Source organism: Dama dama, chromosome 22 (assembly GCF_033118175.1).
Source record: "Dama dama isolate Ldn47 chromosome 22, ASM3311817v1, whole genome shotgun sequence".
Classification (NCBI taxonomy): Eukaryota; Metazoa; Chordata; class Mammalia; order Artiodactyla; family Cervidae; genus Dama; species Dama dama.
Window position 1 is genome coordinate 15,721,749 of NC_083702.1, and position 20,640 is coordinate 15,742,388.

Genomic DNA, 20,640 nt, shown 5'->3' on the forward strand with positions numbered 1-20,640 from the left:
ATCATTGCAACCTGGCAAAAACAGGATGAACTATTTTAGGTCACCCCAGTGTTCAAGAGGGCTTCCCTGGTGGCTTAGTGGTAAAGTGTCTGCCTGCAATGCTAGAGATCTGGATCCAATCCCTGGGTCAGGAAGATCCCCCAGAAAAGGAAATGGCAATCCACTCCACTATTCTTGCCTGGGAAATTCTACTGGACAGAGGAGCCTGGTGGGGTGCAGTCCATGGGGTCACAAAGAGTCGGACAACATTAATAAAAGTATACTTTGAAGCAGGTCTACTCCTGCCTCAGAGAATGTTGTGTAGAATTCTGCACATAGCAAGTTTCTGATAAATAATTGTGAGCTAACTGGTAACTGTCAGATAAATATTTGACTGATTTTTAATGTTTTCAAAGATCAGTAGTGATGTCACTTAAAATGTTGCCTAAAAGAAGAATACAGAATTGTGAATATGATCCCAGCATTGCAAATACAGGAAGAAAATGTTTAAAATGTACAAAACTATAATTATTTCTGAGAAATGCAATCTGGGTAGGTGACTTTTAGTCCCTTCCTGACAGTTGTCAGATATTTCCATAATCAGAAAATCACGAAAGCTTGTACTTAAAGATCCTTGTGAGGTCCCATTACCCGGATCCTACAAGTACCCAGCTGACCCCCCAGCACCCCCAGCCGCAGCCTCTCTTACCACAGGGCAGGCCTGGCAGGTGGTCTGCCTACACTCCAGCTTGAATCCGGAGACGACCCCCGCCTGCACTGTGCAGCGGCAGGTCATGCATGCGTCAACCATCACAGTCTTCCCAGGCTGGAACCAGGGGGGACCAGGGTCAGGCCTCCGGGCACCCCGGTCCCCCAATCCCCGACTGCCCTCAGCCCCATGAGCCATCTGTCCTAGGTGTGGGGCCCAGCTGCTCAAAGCTGCTAGGAGCCATCATCACCCCAATTCCCCTCCGGTCCCCAGAGGCCACTCCCTCCCCCACTTTCCCCCTCAAGGATGGCAGTGGTGAGAGTGAGGGCTTTCTCTGGGGCAGAGGGAGAGGGGACAGACTGACATCTCCCATGCCTGGGGCTGGGGGACCGGGAGGTGAGCGCTAGGAGGTGAAGGCGGGACCCAGGCCCTGGGGAGTTGGGGCTTCCACCCCAGGATGTATGGGAAGCCTAGGAGCAAGGGAACCGTGGGTGGAGCAGAGCACCCTGGGTCCTGTCATTTGCACTTTCATTTTCAGATGCTGCCCACCCTCCACACAGCCCCTGTCCCTGGCCCCCTGGGGAGAAGGCATCAGCTCACCCCGATGATGGTGCCGTTAAGCACGCAGGCCTGCACGGGCTCTGGGGAGAGACAGGCGCAGGGCGTGAGTGATCGGAACACACCTGGTGGAGACCTGCAACCTGGCTGCTCCGCTGGGCTGGGCCTCCCTCCTCCACCTTCCAGTCCTTCCCCCCACCCCACGCCAGGCACTGTGGGTCCTCCCACCCACGTGGCCACACTGACCCCAGGCCCCCCAAGGATGGGCAGCTGCCTGCTCCCCACCCTCCAGCCCCCTGGAGTCCTGGAGGGGAGGGTGCTTGTTTAAGTGATTCACACTGGGTGCTGAGCTTGTGAAGGAATGAAAATCTGCTTTGGAAACTAATTCCCACGACAAAATCACACAAAGAATTCAGAGTAGGAGGTGGTGAGAGTTGTTTGTTGTTGCTGCTGCTATTGGTTATTTGGTTGGTTGTTTATTTGGTTGGTTGCTTGCTTGCTTGGTCGATGGTTGATTGGTTGTTTGGTTGATTAATTGGTTGGTTGGTTGGTGGGATTAGGAGATGGGCAGTTGGAATACCTTCTCCAGAAGAATGATGAAGAAGGCATTTCTAGAATCAGAGAAGCCTGGGTCCAATCCCAGTGCTACCACTCAGGTGAGCAAATGGAGGTATCGTGGTACTCACTGTGATTGTCATGGGGTGACATGAGGCACGGTGCAAAGCCGGCACTGAGGTCAGTGATGTCCTTCAGGAATTGTCCCACTTCTCTCCTCTCATTTGCTTTCTCCCCAAAACATTAGGAGTGGACAGGAAGATTTGATCCTGCCCATTTCCCTAAGCTGCTCCAAAGGCAAGGATTCGGGAGCCCTTCTGAGCCTTTTTGGAGGGTTGGGAGGCCTGGAGGCTGGCCTGGCAGCACGTCTTACCGCAGCGACAGGTGGGACAACAGCCCAAGGTCTGACAGCGCAGCTGGAAGCCCAAGGGGCAGACGGGGACGTTCAGCTGGGGGCAGGAGACGTTCCTCTGCTGCACGAAGACCTCCTCCTTGACTCGGACGCACTCATGGATAAGGCAGGGGTTCTCGGGGGAGGCCCAGTGAGAGCCCACCTGCGGGCAGAGCACCTGAGTGGGTCGGGGGCGGGAGGTCCTGCTGGGAGTGGGCGGTCCCCCTGGGAGCTGGGGTGGGCCCTGGAGGTGAGCCCTGCTCCACAGCTAAGCCCCACCCACAGGGGGAGGCCCCTGGAGGGAGTGACAGCTCATCCAGGTCCTTCGGTGAGTCTGGTTCAGAGTCCCCCCGACCAGGAGCCCAGCTCAGAGCCACGTGTGCTCCCAAGACAGTCTTAAGCCACCAGAGGAAGCACCTGAGGACGCCTGAGGGTGCTCCGTCCACCCTCAGCCCGCCTGGGAGCTGAGCAACCAGGAACAGCTGCATGGGGAGACAGCAGAGGGGAGACGCGGGGATCGGGGAAACCCAGTCCATCACCCAGCCTCACACGGCCTCCCTCTGAGGATGGGATGCTGGCATCTGGCCCTCAGCCCTGCAATTTGTCCCCAGGACTCCAGGAGATGCGCATGACCAGGGCAGGGCAGTTAACCCTTTGCCCTCCCTTTAAACAGAGTGTGTTTTGGTCTCCCTGGAGGACTGAGAAGGGGAAGGCCCCCAGGTGCACCTCACACCCACCCTAGCACCCCCACTTTACCCATATCAGCCAGAGCAAAAGGTCTGTTCACATCCCAGCATCTGGGCTAAGACTCCCAGGGAGGGATCCTCTGTGTTTCAGAAAACAGCTTGACGAGCATCCAGAGCCAACGTGAAGGCCTCTGGCCATAAAGGAGAAGCTAGGCTGCTCTGGTTCAGGGAGGGGGATCTGGGGGTGGGGGGCCAGACAGGAGAAGATAAAGGAGGGGGGAGGGGGCTGCCAGCATCATCAAGGGCCACAGCCAGAGCTGCAGAAGTAGCTTGCAGGGTCTGGGGACAGAAACACTGTTTGCTTCTCTGGATTGTAAATTTCTCCAATGGAAATCAGCGACAAGGTCAGAGGACCCTGCCTGGGCCATCACACAGAGCTCCACCAACCATCAGGGTCCTCAGGTGAACAGGAGAACATAACCCCCACCCCCCAGGAGCTCGCAGAACTCACAGGGAGGGCACTGGGCTCCTCCCCAGATCTGGGGAAACCTTAACTAGTTCCCCAGCTGACAGCTGGATAAACCAACAGCTACATTAAACTCGCCGTGGGGAGAGCAAACAGTAGGGAGTGAGCATCTACTTTATCGAAACCAAGGCCAGCCCTGGACCCCGGATGAAGTTGGCCCAGCCCCCAACCTCCTGCCCACCCACCCTGGCCCAGACCTACACTCTTCCACTGGGACTGGGTGTCCCCCCGTGGGGAGCCAGTCACCACCTCGCAGGCCGATGGCAGGCACCTTCCGCAGCACTCGCCCTCGTGGAGGACGTAGGTGAAGCCCTGAAAACACACAAAGGATGGAGTGTCAGGATAGCCGGCAGCAAAGATGCAGGCGTTGTGGTCCCCAGGGAAGGTGTTCGGAGCTCCAGGGCTTGCAGAGGACAGCCGGACCGGACGTCCTCATCGCTGCGCTCCTCCGGGCCCCCCATTAATGCTAAGTGGTCAGGAAGCACCACCCGCTGAATCACTACGGGTCTCACACCATCCATCCAGATACAGCCCTGCCCTCTGCAAGCATCCACTCCAGACCAGGAGCCCGTCCTTGTTGTTCAGTTGCTAAGTCATGTCTGACTATTTGAGAGGCCATGGACATAGCCCACCAGGCTCCTCTGTCCATGGATTTCTCCAGGCAAGAATATTGGAGTGGGTAGCCATTTCCTTCTCCAGGGGATCTTCCTGGACCAGGGATCAAACCTGTGTCTCCTGCATTGGCAGGTGGATTCTTTACCACTGAGCTACCAGGGAAGCCCCAAGAGTCAGTCCATGGGGGTATTAAAGACGTTCAGAGTTCATGCAGCAGCCTCCAGCTGACCCAGCGTTTATCATGGCCCAAGTCTAGAACCCTCTATTGACCAGGGGAGAACATTCAGGATGCCTGGAGTCTGGGCTCGGCCCTAACAGGGCGAGTTACCTCATCAGATGAGCACCTTGACCCCAGGACCTCTCAGTAACCTGCAGAGCTGGGCTTCCCCAGGTCACCACTTGACACCGACCTAGTAGTTTACAGGGCACCATGAGACGAGACCAACCATCCCCAGAGAGCCGGCCAGGGAGACCAGCATCCTGCAAGTCTGCCAACCCATCCTCCTCTTGGAGGTCCTCCAATCTGGCCAAAGCATGAGGACCTTGGATTGAAACTCTCCACCGAGAAGGCGGAAGCAATGTACAAAGAACAGACAAAAGTGTGATGTGCAAGGCTGTCCCGGGGGAGGAGGGGCCGGAACCCAGGACTGAGCGGCGTCTCAGAGAGAAGGATGAACTGCAGGTGTTCGGGACAGGCGTGGGCACCACCCCCGCTCTGCTCCCCCTGCGCACTCACAAGTAGCACCAAGTCACAGGATGTGCTCGACACTCAGCAACACCCCAGCTACTGCCTCTCCCGGGGACCCGGGATCCCGAGGGCCATCTCCATGGGACCTGCCAACACCCAACCCGCGTCACAGCGGTGCTTGGCAAGCTGTTCTCAGTCTTAATAGCTGAGATCTCATTAGTTATCCTGCAGCTGGAGGTCAAACCAGTCAGTCCTAAAGGAAATCAAATCTGTTGCCAGCTATACCAGCCTACCAGCACAGCCCCAGGCTAGGAGTCAGGACTCGCCCCTGTCTCCTGGCTTCAGATGATCCGTAGCACGACATCCCTATGCTTTCAGCCAACTTCAACCCCTCTGCTTTCTAACAAGTGGGAAGAACAGCCCTGCCTCTTCTTCCTTCTGGAGGAGAATCATGAGGATGAATAAGACCTAATGGCTTAGATTTCCCTGGTGGTCCAGTGGTTGGGAATCCACCTGCCAATGCAGGGGACCCGGGTCCGATCCCTGGTCTGCGAAGATTCTACATGCCGAGGGACAACAAAGCCCATGAGCCACAACTCCTGAGCCCGCCGGCTGCAACTACTGAAGCCCGTGTGCCCTAGAGCGCATGCTCCACAACAAAAGAAGTCGCCACAATGAGAAGCCTGCGCACCGCAACTAGAGAGCAGCCCCTACTTCCCGAGACTAGAGAAATCCCACGCGCTGCAATAAACACCCGTCACAGTCAAAACAAACAAACAAACAAACCTCCCTACCAAAACGCAAAACATACTGGGGACCAATTTTATAAAAACGACCTCCAAACAGCATTCTCTTCACCTGATGGCACGTTATTCCCGCTGCCTCCTGTGGCCTGTGGGAGGAGATGGAGATGGATGGGCGCTCCCCAGAGGCACCCCTGGATCCCACAGCATCATCCTCTCCCAGGGGCCTGGCAGGCCCGCTCCTCCACAGCACCAGCGAAACAGGGAGAGCCGTGGGGGAACTGAATGGACGTCCCCACTTCTGGATTCACTCTCAGGCCCTCCCCTCCATCAGCAAACCACACACACTTCTGAAAAAGCATCAGGAGCCTTCTCTTCGCTGCTGTTGCAGGTATAAATCTGTCCTAGCTCCTCTTCTTTGATCAACATTCTCTACTGAAAATAAAGCAGTAATAATAATGTAACTGAGCAGGACCCCATGGGGCCTTCTACAGACAGGCCTCCCCCACAGCCTCTGCTGTAGCTCCTCTCTGAAGTACCTGGGTAACAATATTTGATGCACATTTTCTGAGTTGTTTTACCAATGTGAAAACTCCCCACCAAACAGAAGAAGTTCACCACTTGCTGACCATGAGCACACAGCCCCAGGCCTCCTGGGGCCTACGGACTGGTCATGTTCACCCTTATGACACCACCTGCTCCTTCACTCAGCCCATCAGAGAACTGTGTGCAAGCTGATCACATACTTTGTGACCCCCCTCCCTCAACTGGCTTTTAGAAATACTTTGCCAAAACCCTTAGGAGATCTTAGGGATTTTTAGGGCAAGAGTGACCTGTCTCCTTAGGCGGCTCTGCAATAAACCTTTCTCTGCCTCAAACTTCGATGTTTAGGTTTGTCTGGCCTCCCTGTACATGGGGCACATGAACTTGTGCTAACAATAATAGCTTTAAACCAGCAAGAAGAATTCAACCCACAATCCCTCCAGCAGACTGTGGTTCGCTTTCTCTAGAGTCTGATCAGTCTTTCTGGGCAAGAACAGAGCATCCCCAAATACACAGGTATCTTAGTGGGCAGGCCACCACAAAAAAGAATTAAAAACTGAATTGGGGGGGGCGGGTGGTGTCAAACTCCCAGCTATACCTCAAATTATAAACATAGCTCGACTTCTGTACCTCAAATTATAAACATAGCTCGACTTCTGTACTTCAAATTATAAACCTGGTCTGAAAAATCACCAACCTATGTAGAAACACGATGTTACACTGACACTAGAACCATCTCAGAAAATTCAGAACACGTGTCTGGACTAGGTTTAGGCTAAGAAGATGCCTGAAAAGGGAAAAGACAGGGGTAAAAACCAAGCCCTGTTTTCTAGGCTATTAAATCCATCTCTCTGCTTAAACCAACTCCCCAGCCCTCTGGCCTCAAGACCACATAACAGAGATGACCATCAGCTGAGAACTGGTCATGGGAGGATGACAGAGCGATGCTCGCTTCATGCTTCTTTCCACTACCCAGCCCCACGCTCCTCCTGGCCCCTCCCCTCTGGCCTTGAGCCAGAGGTTCCTAAAGGGGCTTTCTTGCCCGTTCCTGGGATCCCCATCCCTACTGCCCCCACATTGCTCCCCCTTACCGGCTGGCAGCTGTCTGCGCAGGGTTTCTGGGAACACTGGGCCACACGCAGGCCCATCACAGCATCCTCCAGATCCGTGCAGGTGCAGGTATCACAGCCCTCCTCCCAGAACTGGCCCACGGGGTAGATGGTGCCTCGGTGGACGCACACCTGTAGACGCAAGGTTTCCGTGAGTGAGTTCACTCGGTTCATCTCAATAAGAGGTGAGTGGGCATCTGCTGGGATCTTCCCTGGTGGCTCACATGGCAAAGCGTCTGCCTATAATGCCGGTAGACGGGGAAGATCCCCTGGAGAAGGAAATGGCAACCCACTCTAGTACTCTCACCTGAAAAATCCCACAGACAGAGGATCCACATGTTGGAAGCTACCCTAAGTGCTGAGACTACAGCAGTAAGTGAGACAGCATGGTCTCTGTCCACACTAGAGTCTGGCCTCTTCCCACCCCTGCCCATCTAACTTAGGAAAGCCCACCCCTGGACTGGCCCCCTGTGAGTCTTTCATGGCTCTCGGGTGGGGATATAATACACTGGCTGACCTGACCCACTATCACCGCTGCCTTCGCTGCATTGAACTCCTTCCTGTGTCCCTCGGAAAGCTGTACCCTACTTCTCAGGCCTAGTGATATCCTTGCACTCGGAACCCACCCACGAATAGCCCTCTGTCCTGTGAGGAGTGACTGAAAGTGAGGGACAGCTAGGCAGGGACTATGAATGAGTGCTCCCTTGAGGCCCGCAAAGGACAAGGAATGGATCAAACGAAGGCTCGGGCACAGAGTGTGGGCTGTGTTTGAGACACAAGGATCCTGTTTGGAGGAACTGTAGACTATGGAAGGAACGTGGGAAATCCCAGCGGCTGGTTAGGATTAGAACAGTAAAGCCTGGGGTGCATGTGATACACATGCTCAGACTTTATTTTCTTGGCATGAGATGCTCAAGGAAACTCTTTGATCATGAGGCTTAAAGACAGGTTTTAAATGATCCCAAGTGTGTCCTCCAAAGCTCCAAACAGGTGTCTATGTTCACTCACATCATAACAGTACAAATAGGTTTAAACCATTTTCCTATACCTGCTCTAAAGAATCTGCCTGCAATGCAGGATACCCGGGTTTGATCCCTGGGTCATGAAAGATCCCCTGGAGAAGGGAATGGCTACCCACTCCAGTATCCTTGCCTGGAGAATCCCATGGACAGAGGAGCCTGGCGGGCTACAGTAGTTCATGGGGTCACAAAGAGTCAGATGTGACTGAGCAACTAACACTTTCACTATACCCACTCAGTCTTCCAGCTTCTGTACAAGGAGCTCTTTACAGGTAGGACCGTATCTTACACCATGTTTATAACCTCGGCACGCAGCCATGCTGAGACACGGTAGTCTCTGAGTACCCGCTGAGCTAATGAGATTCAGGCTAAGAGAGAATGCTGACGCCCCCCACCAGGCCACACAGCGCTCATCCGGGCAGGAAGGCACGTCTTCCATGAGAAGCACGTGTCTGGCCGTCACGCCAGCCAGAGCCAAGCAGCCCTACCTTGTCGGGGAGGCAGGTGGTGGTGGTACAGCTGCAGTCGTTGGTGGCGGTGGAGGCCAGGTACCCCAGCGGGCAGCTCACCGTGGAGTTGGCGCAGCTGCAAGCACACTCGTACTCATCACAGCACCGGGTCTTCCGAAGGGCGGGCGTCCGATGCGGGGGGCAGGAGGGCGGGGACCCCTTCGGGCATTCCTCCTTCCTGCAGGCTGAGGGGCAGCACAACGTGGTACCCCGGTCCTGCCACGCCGAGCCCTGCACTCAGCCCGGGCTCCTCAGCATTCAGCTAGGATGCGAGGTCCCTGGGAACTCTAGCCCCACTGAAGTCAGAAACACACGTGAGCCCCACTCAGGAGCCCTGGGACAGTCAGTCACACCGCAAAGCACTTAGTCTGCAGGAGAGTAAGGACACTAATCCAAAGGGGAAATGTGAGGTTATTTTAACAGAGGGGAAGAGAAGGCTGCTGGGTGTCCAGTCCATCACCCTCCCAGGCACCTCTGGAAGGGGTGGGGTTCTTTCACCTGCAGATACTCAGAGAGGACAGATGCAGAATCTCTAAGACCCAGGTACCCCAGGCACACAAGTGCTGGTTAGCATTTTTACAAGCTGGTAGCTTATGAGATCTTATTCCCATCTCAGTACCTAGAATAATAAATACCCTACAGTTTTAGGTCCTCCAACAATGATGAATGAAAAACGACAGCAAATCCACAGTGTCATTTTATCAAGGCCAAATCCTACCCATGTCTTTGCCTGTCCCCAGCTTCCTCCAGATATAAAGTGTTCTCTCATCCTTGAGGGTTTCCATCTATGAACTCAAGTGAGATTCCAAATCAACAGGACGGTAAGTAGGTATTGACTTTAGGTGGGTATACTCAGTAGCTTAACACAGAATGTGGTTTCTTAACACGTCCAGGACTTTCTTTAGTCCAATCCTAGGCTTAAATTGGTAGTACTTAGAATTTAAACAGATAAAAGTACAGGGAATGAAAAATCTATAAATTTATTTGGGAATAAGCTCCAATACTTTGGCCACCTGATGCAAAGAGCCAACTCATTGGAAAAGACCCTGATACTGGGAAAGATTGAATGCAGGAGGAGAAGGGGACAACAGAGGATGAGATGGTTTGATAGGATCACCAACTCAATGGACATGAATTTGAGCAAACTCTGGGAGACAGAGAAGGGCAGAGGAGCCTGGCACGCAGCAGTCCGTGAAGTCACAAAGAGCCAGACGTGACAGCAACTGAACAACAACAAAGATCCAGTGATGAGGACAAGCCAAGGGTACATTCCTTCCCCTCCATGGTTTACGGGAGGATGGGAGTAAATAAAAATGAGATATGGAGGCTTCATCTCAGGTCCAACTCCCTCCTAATAAACCAAGAGGGCGATGCCTGCAGCTGTGCCCACACCTGCTTCCCCGTCACAGCCTGTGGCTGGGAGGAGTCTTAGAGGAGTCAGTCCAGGTGTGACCTTGACCCTTCTGTTCCAAACACACCCCAAGCCCAGACTCAGCTCACTAGAATACAGGACACCTTCCCAGGTCAGGGGACAGTGACTGCACTGCCCCCTCCTCACCCCCAGAGGGAGGACTTACCACAGGTGAAGTTGGGTCTGCACTCGCCGGGATTGGACAGCATCGGCTGGAGGCCATCTTCGCAGTGAGGCACCGGGGGCAGTTCACAGCTCACCAGGTCACAAACTGAGGGCCAGAAGAGGGATGAGCCCTCAGGGTCCAGCGAGGCCACTCTTGTGCTAGCGAGTGGCTCCCTACATTTCTACCCATGAGACCTCCACTGTTTACACACATGATGACAATGAGATAAAGGTGGAGCCAGAGACGGAGACAGAGGGAGAGCTGGAGATGAAGATGCAGGTGGAGATGCAGGTAGAGATGGAGATGCAGGCAGAGTTGGAGATGCAGGTAGAGATGGAGATGCAGGTAGAGTTGGAGATGCAGGTAGAGTTAGAGATGCAGGTAGAGATGGAGATGAAGGCAGAGAGTGGAGATGTAGGTAGAAATGGAGATGCAGGTAGCAATAGAGATGAAGGTAAAGATGGAGATAGAGGAACAAGGAGGGGGCAGGGGGGAAGTGATGATAAATAAATATATACATAATAGACAGATGATCGATAGATAACAGATAGATCTAAGCTACAGGACAAACTCATGTTAATTACTCTCATCATCTGCAGGGACTCCAGATCTAGGCCAAGTCTCTTGAACCCTCTAGACCTCAAGATCACCTTCTGTAAGGTGGGAAGTCCACCACACAGGGCTGGTCTAAGGCTGTCCTGAAATAATAGCAGCAAAGTGCCCGGCACCTTGAAGAAGCTTTGTACCATCCATAAATGAAAGCCTTGAACTAAATGACCACCTGTTCCCTCTACTGTTAACAACCCAAGATGGTTGGGATGGGGTCCCAACAGTCTACTAAACTGTTCTCCAGTCAGATCTCCTGACAGGGCTTCTGTTTGTCCTTGATAAATTTCATTAGCATAAAGCAAAGTCTCACGATTTCTTTTCGAGGTCCTCCTGCTGCCTTGGTCTACCTGCTCTCCCTCAAAGATTTTGTTGCTGCAGACTTCACAAGCCTGTGTTTTATTTCTTTGCCTGTACAGCTAAAAAACACCTCGGACAGGATGAGCACAGCGCCCTAGAGATTTCCTGTCATGTTAACCAGAATTCCATCAGCTCTGGATTCGTTTAATTACACTGTCATTCCACCAATTATTCACAATGTAGTTTGCAATCCTATAACAAAACCCTCTGACAAATAACGTGCTGAAATCAAGGTGCCCGTCCGTGTGTGGCCTTCTCTACAGTTACTCTGGCATACTCACAATTTTTAAAGGTTATACTCCACTTATAGTTATCATAAAATATTGGCTATATTCCCAGTGCTGCATAACATGTCCTTGTAGCTTATCTACTGTACACACAGTAGTTTGTATCTCTTAATCCACCCCCCATTTTACCCCTCCCTGTTCCCTCTCCCCACTGGTAACCACTAGCTTGCTCTCTATCTCTGTGAGTCTGTGTCTTTTTTGCCATATTCGCTAGTTGGTTGCAGTTTTTAGACTCCACATATAAGAGGTATCATACAGTATTCGTCTTTCTCTGTCTGATACACTTCACTTAGCATCATGCCCTCTAGGTCTATCTGTGTTGCTGCAGGTGTCAAATTTTATTCTTTTTATGGCTGAGTAGAATTCCATTGCATGTATGTACCACATCTTTATGCATTCATCTGCTTCTTTTTTTTTTTTTTTTTTCTGTTTTTTTGGCTGCACGGCACATGGCATTTTAGTTCCCCGACCAAGGATTGAACCTGTGGCCCCTGCAGTGGAAGGATGGAGTCTTAACCACTGGACCACCAAGGAGGTCCCTATCCACTCATCTCTTGATGGGCACTTAGGTGGCTCCCATATCTTGGCTGCTGCAAAAAAGGCCTCTGTGGGCACTGTACCCTCTTCTTTCTTAATACTCTCAAACCTTACATTTGATAAGTCACTGCAGAATCTTTCTAGGAAGCAAATCCTCTTTTCCAGAGGCTACTCTTTCCAGGTTTTAGAAATCCACCCCGGCCCCTCCCACTGTCCCCTTCAGCACCACCACCTCGCCCTCCGGGGCTGGGCTGTGGTTGGACCTGGACAAAGGCCGCGGACACGTACCACACTCGTACTCGGGACAGCACTGCTGTGTGCTCTGCCGGAGCCGGGCCACCTCACAAGGGCCGCACGTGGGCACTGGGGACAAGAGGCCACAGGGGTCAGAAGAAGAGACAACAGTAGCCCCCAGCACACACCCCGCCCCCCACAGACTCTGCGCCATGGCAACCAGCTGGCCAACAAATGAGTCTCCCTGGCACGTCCTGCCATCCCGCTCAGATGCGCCCTTGGGACACCAGGGCTGAGAGTCATGGTGGGACAGCAGGAGAGGCCTCCCCAGCCCTCCAACCCGAGAGCTCTACCCACATGCAGAGAGGGGACCCCAGGCCTGAGAGGCAAGGAGGGGGGCTGGCACAGGTAATCCGTGTATGGATCTGGCCCCCTGGCTCTAGAGACGGTGTGGGTGGGGGTGGGGGGTTGAGGGGGACCTCACCTCCGGCCGAGGGGCAGGGCTGTGTCGTGCAGTTGACCCTCCGACCGCTGAGGCACGTGCAGATCTGGCAGGGCTGATGGTCTGGGACCCACGTTTCCAGGAGCTGAGGGAGAACGAGGTTCAGAGAGAGTCCAGGAGCTTCTGGAAGTCGGGCGTCTCCACCCCTGGCTCTGTCTCCCCAGGTGGGGCCCCAGGGTCAGAGCCATGCAGATGAGCCGGGCGGACAGACAGATGCCAGGGGGTCCTGAGAAGGAGGCATGGGGCTGCCCACATCACTTTGCACACTCGGGGGAAGGGCAAATCACAGGTGTCAGGAAACATGGAGCTTTCACTGCAACCCTTCTGATGGTGATGCTAAAATGAAGCAAGGCAAAAAAACAGGGACTCTGGTGTCACCCCCCCACCCTCCGCCAGCCACATCCCAAGCCAAAGAAGAAGCTGGGCTGCAGCCTGAGACAGGTTCCCTTTGTTTCTGGAACAGGCTTCAGACTATGCAGCAGGAAGAATGGAAGTGGGAACAGCAAAACTCAGAATTGCCAAGTGTTTGGGTCTGGGAGTGACTTTGGAGACCAGGCTGCAGTTTCCAGATGAGGGGTCACCTAGGGGCTAACGCAGTGACCTTAGAGCTGGAGGTACCCCCGCTGCACAAGGGCTTTGATTCAGGGGATCTCCCACTTCTACGTATGCTTCACCCCTGAGTAGCAATGCCTGGCTTCCTCCCCTGCAAGGTAAGGACCCCCCAGCCTGCCTCCCAGGACTGTGTGAGGAGTGGGGGCTGTGAACAGCACAGACCACAGAGCCAGGAATGGCTCCCTTCAGACTCAGCCATGCAGGAAAATTCCAGTAAAATCGCTCCTGAATAAAATGCATTCTTATCCACCAGCTAAAAGGCCACTAAGAAGTTCCCAGGTCAGGAAGGTCTTACTTATCCCATCTGCTTCCATGGTCCGCGATCAGTATCAGCCACTGAGAGGAAGGACACGGGAGAGCTCCAGGTGACCCCTCCCCCGGCTGCCTCCCTCCTGTGGGATTAAACCTCGGAGGCCTCCCCGGACGCCGTCTGCTCACTGCACACATTTAAGAGCCCACATCCGAGGGGCCAGTGCCACGTGGCACAGTTTAGGGCTTTATGTAAACTACTCACTTAATCCTCATTTAATCCTCACCGAAGCCCCACGGCCTGGACATCCTTACTGTCATCCCCACTCGTCCAAGGAGACAGCAGAGGCACCTGCCCGGGTGACATCGTCACAGCGTGGAGCTGGGATCTGGACCCAGAATCCACTTTTCAACCCTGTGCTCAGCTGCCTCCCAATAATGTGCGTGCATGCTCAGTCGCTCAGTTGTGTCCAATTCTGTGCGACCCCTTGGACTATGGCCTGCCGGGCTCCTCTATCTATGGGATTTTTCAGGCAAGAATACTGGGGTGGGCTGCCATTTCCTCTTCCAGGGGATCTTCCCGACCCAGGGATCGAATCTGCATCTCTTACATTGCCCGCATTGCAGATAGATTCTTCACTGCTGAGCCATTGGGGAAGGCCCTTTCCCAGGAACAAGTAGCATGAAACTTGTTCAAGATAATTCTCCAAAGGTTCCACACTGACTCATTGAATGTGCCTTCTGATAACCTTGTCCGGTGAGGATGACCATCGTCTACACTGACAGGGGTGAGGATGACCATCGTCTACACTGACAGGGGTGAGGATGACCATCGTCTACACTGACCAGGGGTGAGGATGACCATCATCTACACTGACCAGGGCTGAGGATGACCATCGTCTACACTGACCAGGGGTGAGGATGACCATCGTCTACACTGGCAGGGGTGAGGATGACCGTCGTCTACACTGACAGGGGTGAGGATGACCATCATCTACACTGACCAGGGGTGAGGATGACCATTGTCTACACTGACAGGGGTGAGGATGACCATCGTCTACACTGACAGGGGTGAGGATGACCATCATCTACACTGACAGGGGTGAGGATGACCATCGTCTACACTGACCAGGGGTGAGGATGACCATCGTCTACACTGACAGGGGTGAGGATGACCGTCGTCTACACTGACCAGGGGTGAGGATGACCGTCATATACACTGACAGGGGTGAGGATGACCATCGTCTACACTGACAGGGGTGAGGATGGTCATCGTCTACACTGACAGGGGTGAGGATGGTCATCGTCTACACTGACCAGGGGTGACACTGAGGCACAGACCAGGAGCTTGACCAGGTGAACTCAGCATCCAAGCCCTGGACACCACATGCTCTCTCTCCAGACTACAACCTTCAAGCTCAGCCGGCTCGCTGCAGGGCTGGGGGAGTGATGAGCACTAGATACTCTGTCCCAGCCCTCGAATGACTGACAGTCAAGCCAAGGATATAGGACTCACCCATGAAAAGTTGAATGAGATCTCTCAATTGTGATGCATTCACATCACATAATCCTACTCAGCCATAAAAACAAACAATGGAACACACAGCAGCATGGATGGATCTCAAGAATATTATGCTGAGTGAAAGAAGCCAGGCAAAAGGGGAGTAAATATTGCATGAGTCCATTTATATAAAATTCCAGAAAATATCAACGAATCTACAGTGACAGAAAGCAGACCAGTCCAGCGGTTTCCTGGGGATGAGAGGTGAGGGGTACGGGTGTATTAAAAAGCAGGCTCAGGAAACTTTTGGAGGTGATGGGAATGTCATTATTTTGATTATGATGACGGCTTTACAGGTATAGGCACTTGTCAAAACTCATCACACTGTGCGTTTACCTTTGGTGCTGCTAACTGTCTGGGAACTCTCAATAGAGCTGATTTTTAAAATAAAAAATCCAAGAACCTCAGGAGTGCAGAAAAAAGAGTTCACTAGGATTGGGGGCTCCAGAGAGGTCTCACCTCCTGGGGGTCTGTCCACTGTGGGAGACTCTGCTTAACTTGGAGGACAAGGTGCAGCCCTGAGGCTTTGTGAGCAGGCCCCGCCTCAAAGGGAAGCAGCCTCAAAGTTCAACAGAGACCAGCCTGGTGCTGGCGAGCAGGCGCAGAGGGCAGGACGAGGACCAGGAGGCAGAACAGAGGCTGCAGTGGCCAAGTGCCAGCTCCTCCCTGGGGCTGTGAAGACCCGGGGAGGGGCAGAGGGCGCTGACCTCAGAGGCACGGGACATAGGACACAGGATACGGGAGGCTAGGCAGAGTGGGGGGTGGGGAGGGGGACTCACGTCTCCCTGGGCATCTCTCTGTCCAGGCTCTTCCTGCTCTTTTACACTGATGGTGATGCCAAGAAAACCGTAAATTGAGGGATATTTAGACATTTACATAACAAAAGTGATGAGATAAGAAATGAAATTATATAGAGAGATTATCTTATTTGCCAAAGAGAGATGCAAACACAGATGTAGAGAAGAAATGTGTGGACACCAAAGGGGGAAAGGGGGTGGGATGAATTGGGAGACTGGGATTGACCTATATACACTACTATATGTAAAATAGATATCCGGTGAGAACTACTATATAGCATAGGGAACTCTACTCAATGCTCTGTGGTGACCTAAATGGGAAGGAAATCCAAAAAACAGGGTTTTATATGTGCATGTACAGCTGATTCACTCTGCCGTACAGGAGAAAATGTGCTATGTTGGGCTTAGTTGCTCAGCTGGGTCCGACTCTCTGCGACCCCGTGGACTATAGACCACCAGGCTCCTCTGTCCATGGGGATTCTCCAGGCATGAAGACTGGAGAGGGTTGCCATGCCCTCCTCCAAGGGATCTTCCCATTCCAAAGGATCGAACCCAGGTCTCCCACAATCCAGGTGGATTCTTTACCGTTTGAGCCACCAGGAAGCCCACAGTTGAAATTAACGCACATTGTAAAGCAACTTTTGCAGTTTAGTCGCTAAGTCATGTCTGACTCTTTGTGACCCCGTGGACTGTAGCCCGCCAGGCTCCTCTGTCCGTGGGATTTCCAGGCAAGAATACTGGAGTGGGTAGCCACTCCCTTCTCCAGGGGATCTTCCCGACCCAGGGAGCGAACCCTGAGTCTCCTGCACAGGCAGGCGGATTCTTTACCACTGAGCCACCAGGGAAGCCCACTCCAATAAAAATGAATTAAAAATAAAAGAAAGGAGATAGATATTTACATATTAGTTTTTTTCTCTCTTTTTAAAAATGAACTCCAGACAGCTAAAATTTAAGAATGAGTAATACAACTTTCCAACTCTCCTGGGCAACATCACAATAGATGACCAAGGTCGGTGTTAAACTGCTTTTCCAGGGATTTCCATTGTCCCAGGAAGCTCCTCTGGCCAGAGAATCTATGGCTCCTGAGAAAGCCCTTTTAGGCCTCAAAGGCTGAGCTTCGAAAAGGCCCTGGGGCCACACACCTGGAGGGTTATGCAGCCAACTGGCCAGCAGAGGGCACTCCTGCATCAGGACAAGCCGACTCCCGGTGACTCAGGTAGCCGGCAGCCCTATCTCGGTCCCCAGGTTCCAGAGCTGGTATAGGACTGTTACCTGGACAGAACAGGTCAGCCAGATGGCTGGAGTTAAAGATTAAACGAAGATGACAGAAGAACGGCCTGCAGAGAGTACAGCAAGGGGAAACGGAAGTCTTCAGAACCCAGGGACTCAGCAAGTCACAAGCACTGTCCACCCTGGCCAGGATTTGAGGAAAGATGCAAATGAACTAACACCAGACATCAGGGAGGGAACCGGGCCCAGAGCAGACCGACAAGGTGATGGAGGCAGTCCTAGAGGGGCTAGAGCAGTGCTTGCCCAGCACAGTGGGGTGGGGGGAACCCCAAAACTGATGGGAGGACAGTCCATGTACGGGGGCCCTGGATTCCTCCAGTGTGTGTGTGTGTGTGTGTGTGTGTGTGTGTGTGTGTGTGTGTGTGTGTGTGTGTGTGAGTCTGCTCAGTCATGTCCGACTCTTTGCAACCCCACGGACTATAGCCCTCCAGGCTCCTCTGTCCATAGGATTCCTTCAGAGCCCGCTATAAAGGCAGAGTGCATTTGTAACATGAACAAGAGCTATGGAAACTGGTAAATATTTTGCCCTTCCGACATTAGCACGAGGGATTTCTACCCTGAATTATTTCCCCAAAGAAAAGTTTTCTAGGCTTTAGTTTTCATTTTAAAGAAAATTTGTTTCATGGGAATGTTCTTCATATTAGATTTTTATTCTTTCTCTGCTATGAGAGTAATGACATTGCAGGTGGCTGGATAATTTTTTTATCCGTTTAAACGATATTTTCCGAAATAACTAACACTGGCTGTGTTCCCTCCATAGTGTTTTATTAACTGATTTTATGTTGCTTGGTTTTAAAACATAAGACTGTTCCTACATCAAAGTGCCACACTGTTTGAATTCCCTCTTCATATGACTTGGATACATATTCCAATGTGCTGGACGGAAGGGTCGGGAGCAGTGAAAAGGGGAAATAGGCTCAGAGTGAAGGAGTAGGGAAGGAGCTGGGGACCCTAAGATAAAATTCACAAGCCTCCTGCTTTCAGGATCCTACAGACATCTGACTCATGGAGCCAGAAAAACAAAGTTGACATTCCTTCCAATCCCAGGATGCCAAGGAAGGGAGCAGAGATCATTTCTGCCTCCCTCTGAGAATACCTGCCACCAACAGCAAAGCCAGCCTGAAATGACCACTGGGTGTCAGCTCCCTCTGGCAGTGGTACATGTCGTCTGTGCCCAGTAGGAGCCTAGGACCATGCAAGTCAGGGAGAGCAATGTAAGGTTTTGTCAACTCTGGGGGAATATCCGGGGAGATCCCCTGGAGAAGAGAATGACAACCCACTCCAGTATTGCCTGGAGGACTCCATGGACAGAGGAGCCTGGTGGGCTACCATCCATGGGATCACAAAGAGTCGGACACAACTGAGCAATGAACACTTTCACTTATGGTACAGACAGTTACTTAATTTAGCAAGTTGAAATATGGCAGTAGAGTGGCTGGGCTTCCCTCTTGGTTTATCAACTACACTCTTGTTTATTGACTACAAAATGGGTTCAACTAGGATAAAACCCAACAGCAGAACAGAGCCAATGGAACCATCCAAGTAATAGCCTAATGGGAACATGCTTACATGGACACCGGGTCAGCTCAGAGTTTAGCTCACAGTTCCAGTGAGATCTGTGGCAAGCCTAGGACATAAAGGGTTGACCTGGTGTAGTGAATAGGGTTTTTTAAATCACCACTTGCCATCTGAGCCACAGTTCCGTCATCCATTCAATGAGATGTGTAATAATTACCCTATGGAGTTTTGGGGGAGAATCAAGTGAAACTAAATACAGTTAAGTCATCAGCCAGGTTCCCTTAGTGATGAAGGTCTTCCCCAGTGATGATGGAGATGTTAGGCCTTGAGTGTGGCCCACAGTGATAGAACACATCCTCCTTCTCTAGAAGCCAAATGAGCTCCCCTCTAGCACACTATGTGGTATTGCTGCCAGAATGAAGGGCAGGACCATTCCCATGGCCACAGACACACACTGCCCCGGGGACTACAGTATACACATGGGTAACTCTAGAGAGAAGTGACTGCCATCTGAGGCCAAGGTGTTGGTAAATAGAGTTTTGGTAAATAAATCACCTTTCAAAATAATGACTCCTAAAGGGCTATAGGAACTGATGACTTGATGACTCAATGACTTCCAAGCAAATCAGCTTAAAGGAGATCTAGCCGAAGGGTAACTTCACATATTAGAAAGAGCAAGCTCTAGAGAGTCAGGCAGAGCTTCAGATATAGACTCCAGCTCCCAACCCATCACCTACAAACTGCATCCGTGGGCAGGGGACCAAGTTCACTAAACTTTCATTTTCTCAAAGAGGTTTCGTGAGTATTTATAAGATGATGTAAGATAGCGAAGTGTGTTCTGTGGGACTCTAGTCCAAGGGATGCTGTACACACACACACACACACTCCACCACACACATTGGATTAGCCAGAAAGTTCATTAGGGTTTTTTCATAACACCTTATGGAAAAACAGGAACGAACTTCTTGGCTAACCCAATACAATTCCATGGTCTATTAAGTCTGAGAAGCAAAACCTTGCAATGGACATCAGCACATCAAAAGCTCTAAAGAATCCAGCAATAAAGAAACTGTCTAACTAGTGTATTTTCATCCCCTCTTGACCACAGTAACTGTCAATACCCTCCCTGCAAAACACACCTTGGAATGTTTAAATATGATTACAGAGTGCTTAGTACAATGCAAGGCACATAATATATCTTAAAAATGGTGAAAAGTGAAAAAGTGTTAAGTCATATCCAACTCTTTGTGACCCCATGGACTACAGCCCGCCAGGCTCCTCTGGCCATGGAATTCTCCAGGCAAGAATACTGGAGTGGATAGCCATTCCCTTCTCCAGGGGATCTTACTGACCCAGGGATCGAACCTGGGAGTCCTGCATTGGAGGCAGATTCTTTACCGTCTGAGCCATCAGGGAAACCTCTAATAATGGTAGACATCACTATATAAAATATTCTTTTCCCATCCCCTCCTAGGTTCCCAGCATTCTACTTATGTGAATATAATCAGAAAAAATAGTGCTAATAGGAACTTCCCTGGTGGTCCAATGGTAAAGACTTTGCCTTCCAATGCAAGGAGTGCAGGTTCAATTCCTGGTCAAGAAACTAAGACCCCACATGCCTTGTGGCCAAAAAAAAAAACAAACAGTAATGCAACAAATTCAATAAAGGCATCAAAAAATGCTTTTAAAAAAATAGTACTAGTAGTAATAATGGGTTGTTACACTCTGGTGTTTGATCACACAGCTAACCGACAATAGACTGAGGTTTGAACCAAGGTACGTCGGACTCCGAGTCTTTATGCCATGTTGCTTCCCCACCCCTCAGGGATACCTGGAATAGCCGAGCCCTGCTACCAAGGTTGGAAGGGGCCAATCATGGA

At 51.7% G+C, this 20,640-nt stretch overlaps 1 protein-coding gene across 1 annotated transcript in view; it reads right to left on the minus strand.

Annotated features, from left to right (window-relative positions):
• The window catches only part of VWF (von Willebrand factor), a 128,449-nt gene that overhangs the window by 9,744 nt on the left and 98,065 nt on the right, over positions 1-20,640 (minus strand). Inside the window, exons 39-47 of the mRNA XM_061124740.1 lie at positions 12,716-12,818; positions 12,286-12,360; positions 10,208-10,312; positions 8,610-8,815; positions 7,085-7,234; positions 3,606-3,716; positions 2,175-2,355; positions 1,289-1,329; positions 689-805 (exon numbers count right to left, since the gene is read on the minus strand). Coding sequence (XP_060980723.1) covers positions 689-805; positions 1,289-1,329; positions 2,175-2,355; positions 3,606-3,716; positions 7,085-7,234; positions 8,610-8,815; positions 10,208-10,312; positions 12,286-12,360; positions 12,716-12,818 — 1,089 coding nt within the window. The remainder of the gene's footprint in view (positions 1-688; positions 806-1,288; positions 1,330-2,174; positions 2,356-3,605; positions 3,717-7,084; positions 7,235-8,609; positions 8,816-10,207; positions 10,313-12,285; positions 12,361-12,715; positions 12,819-20,640) is intronic.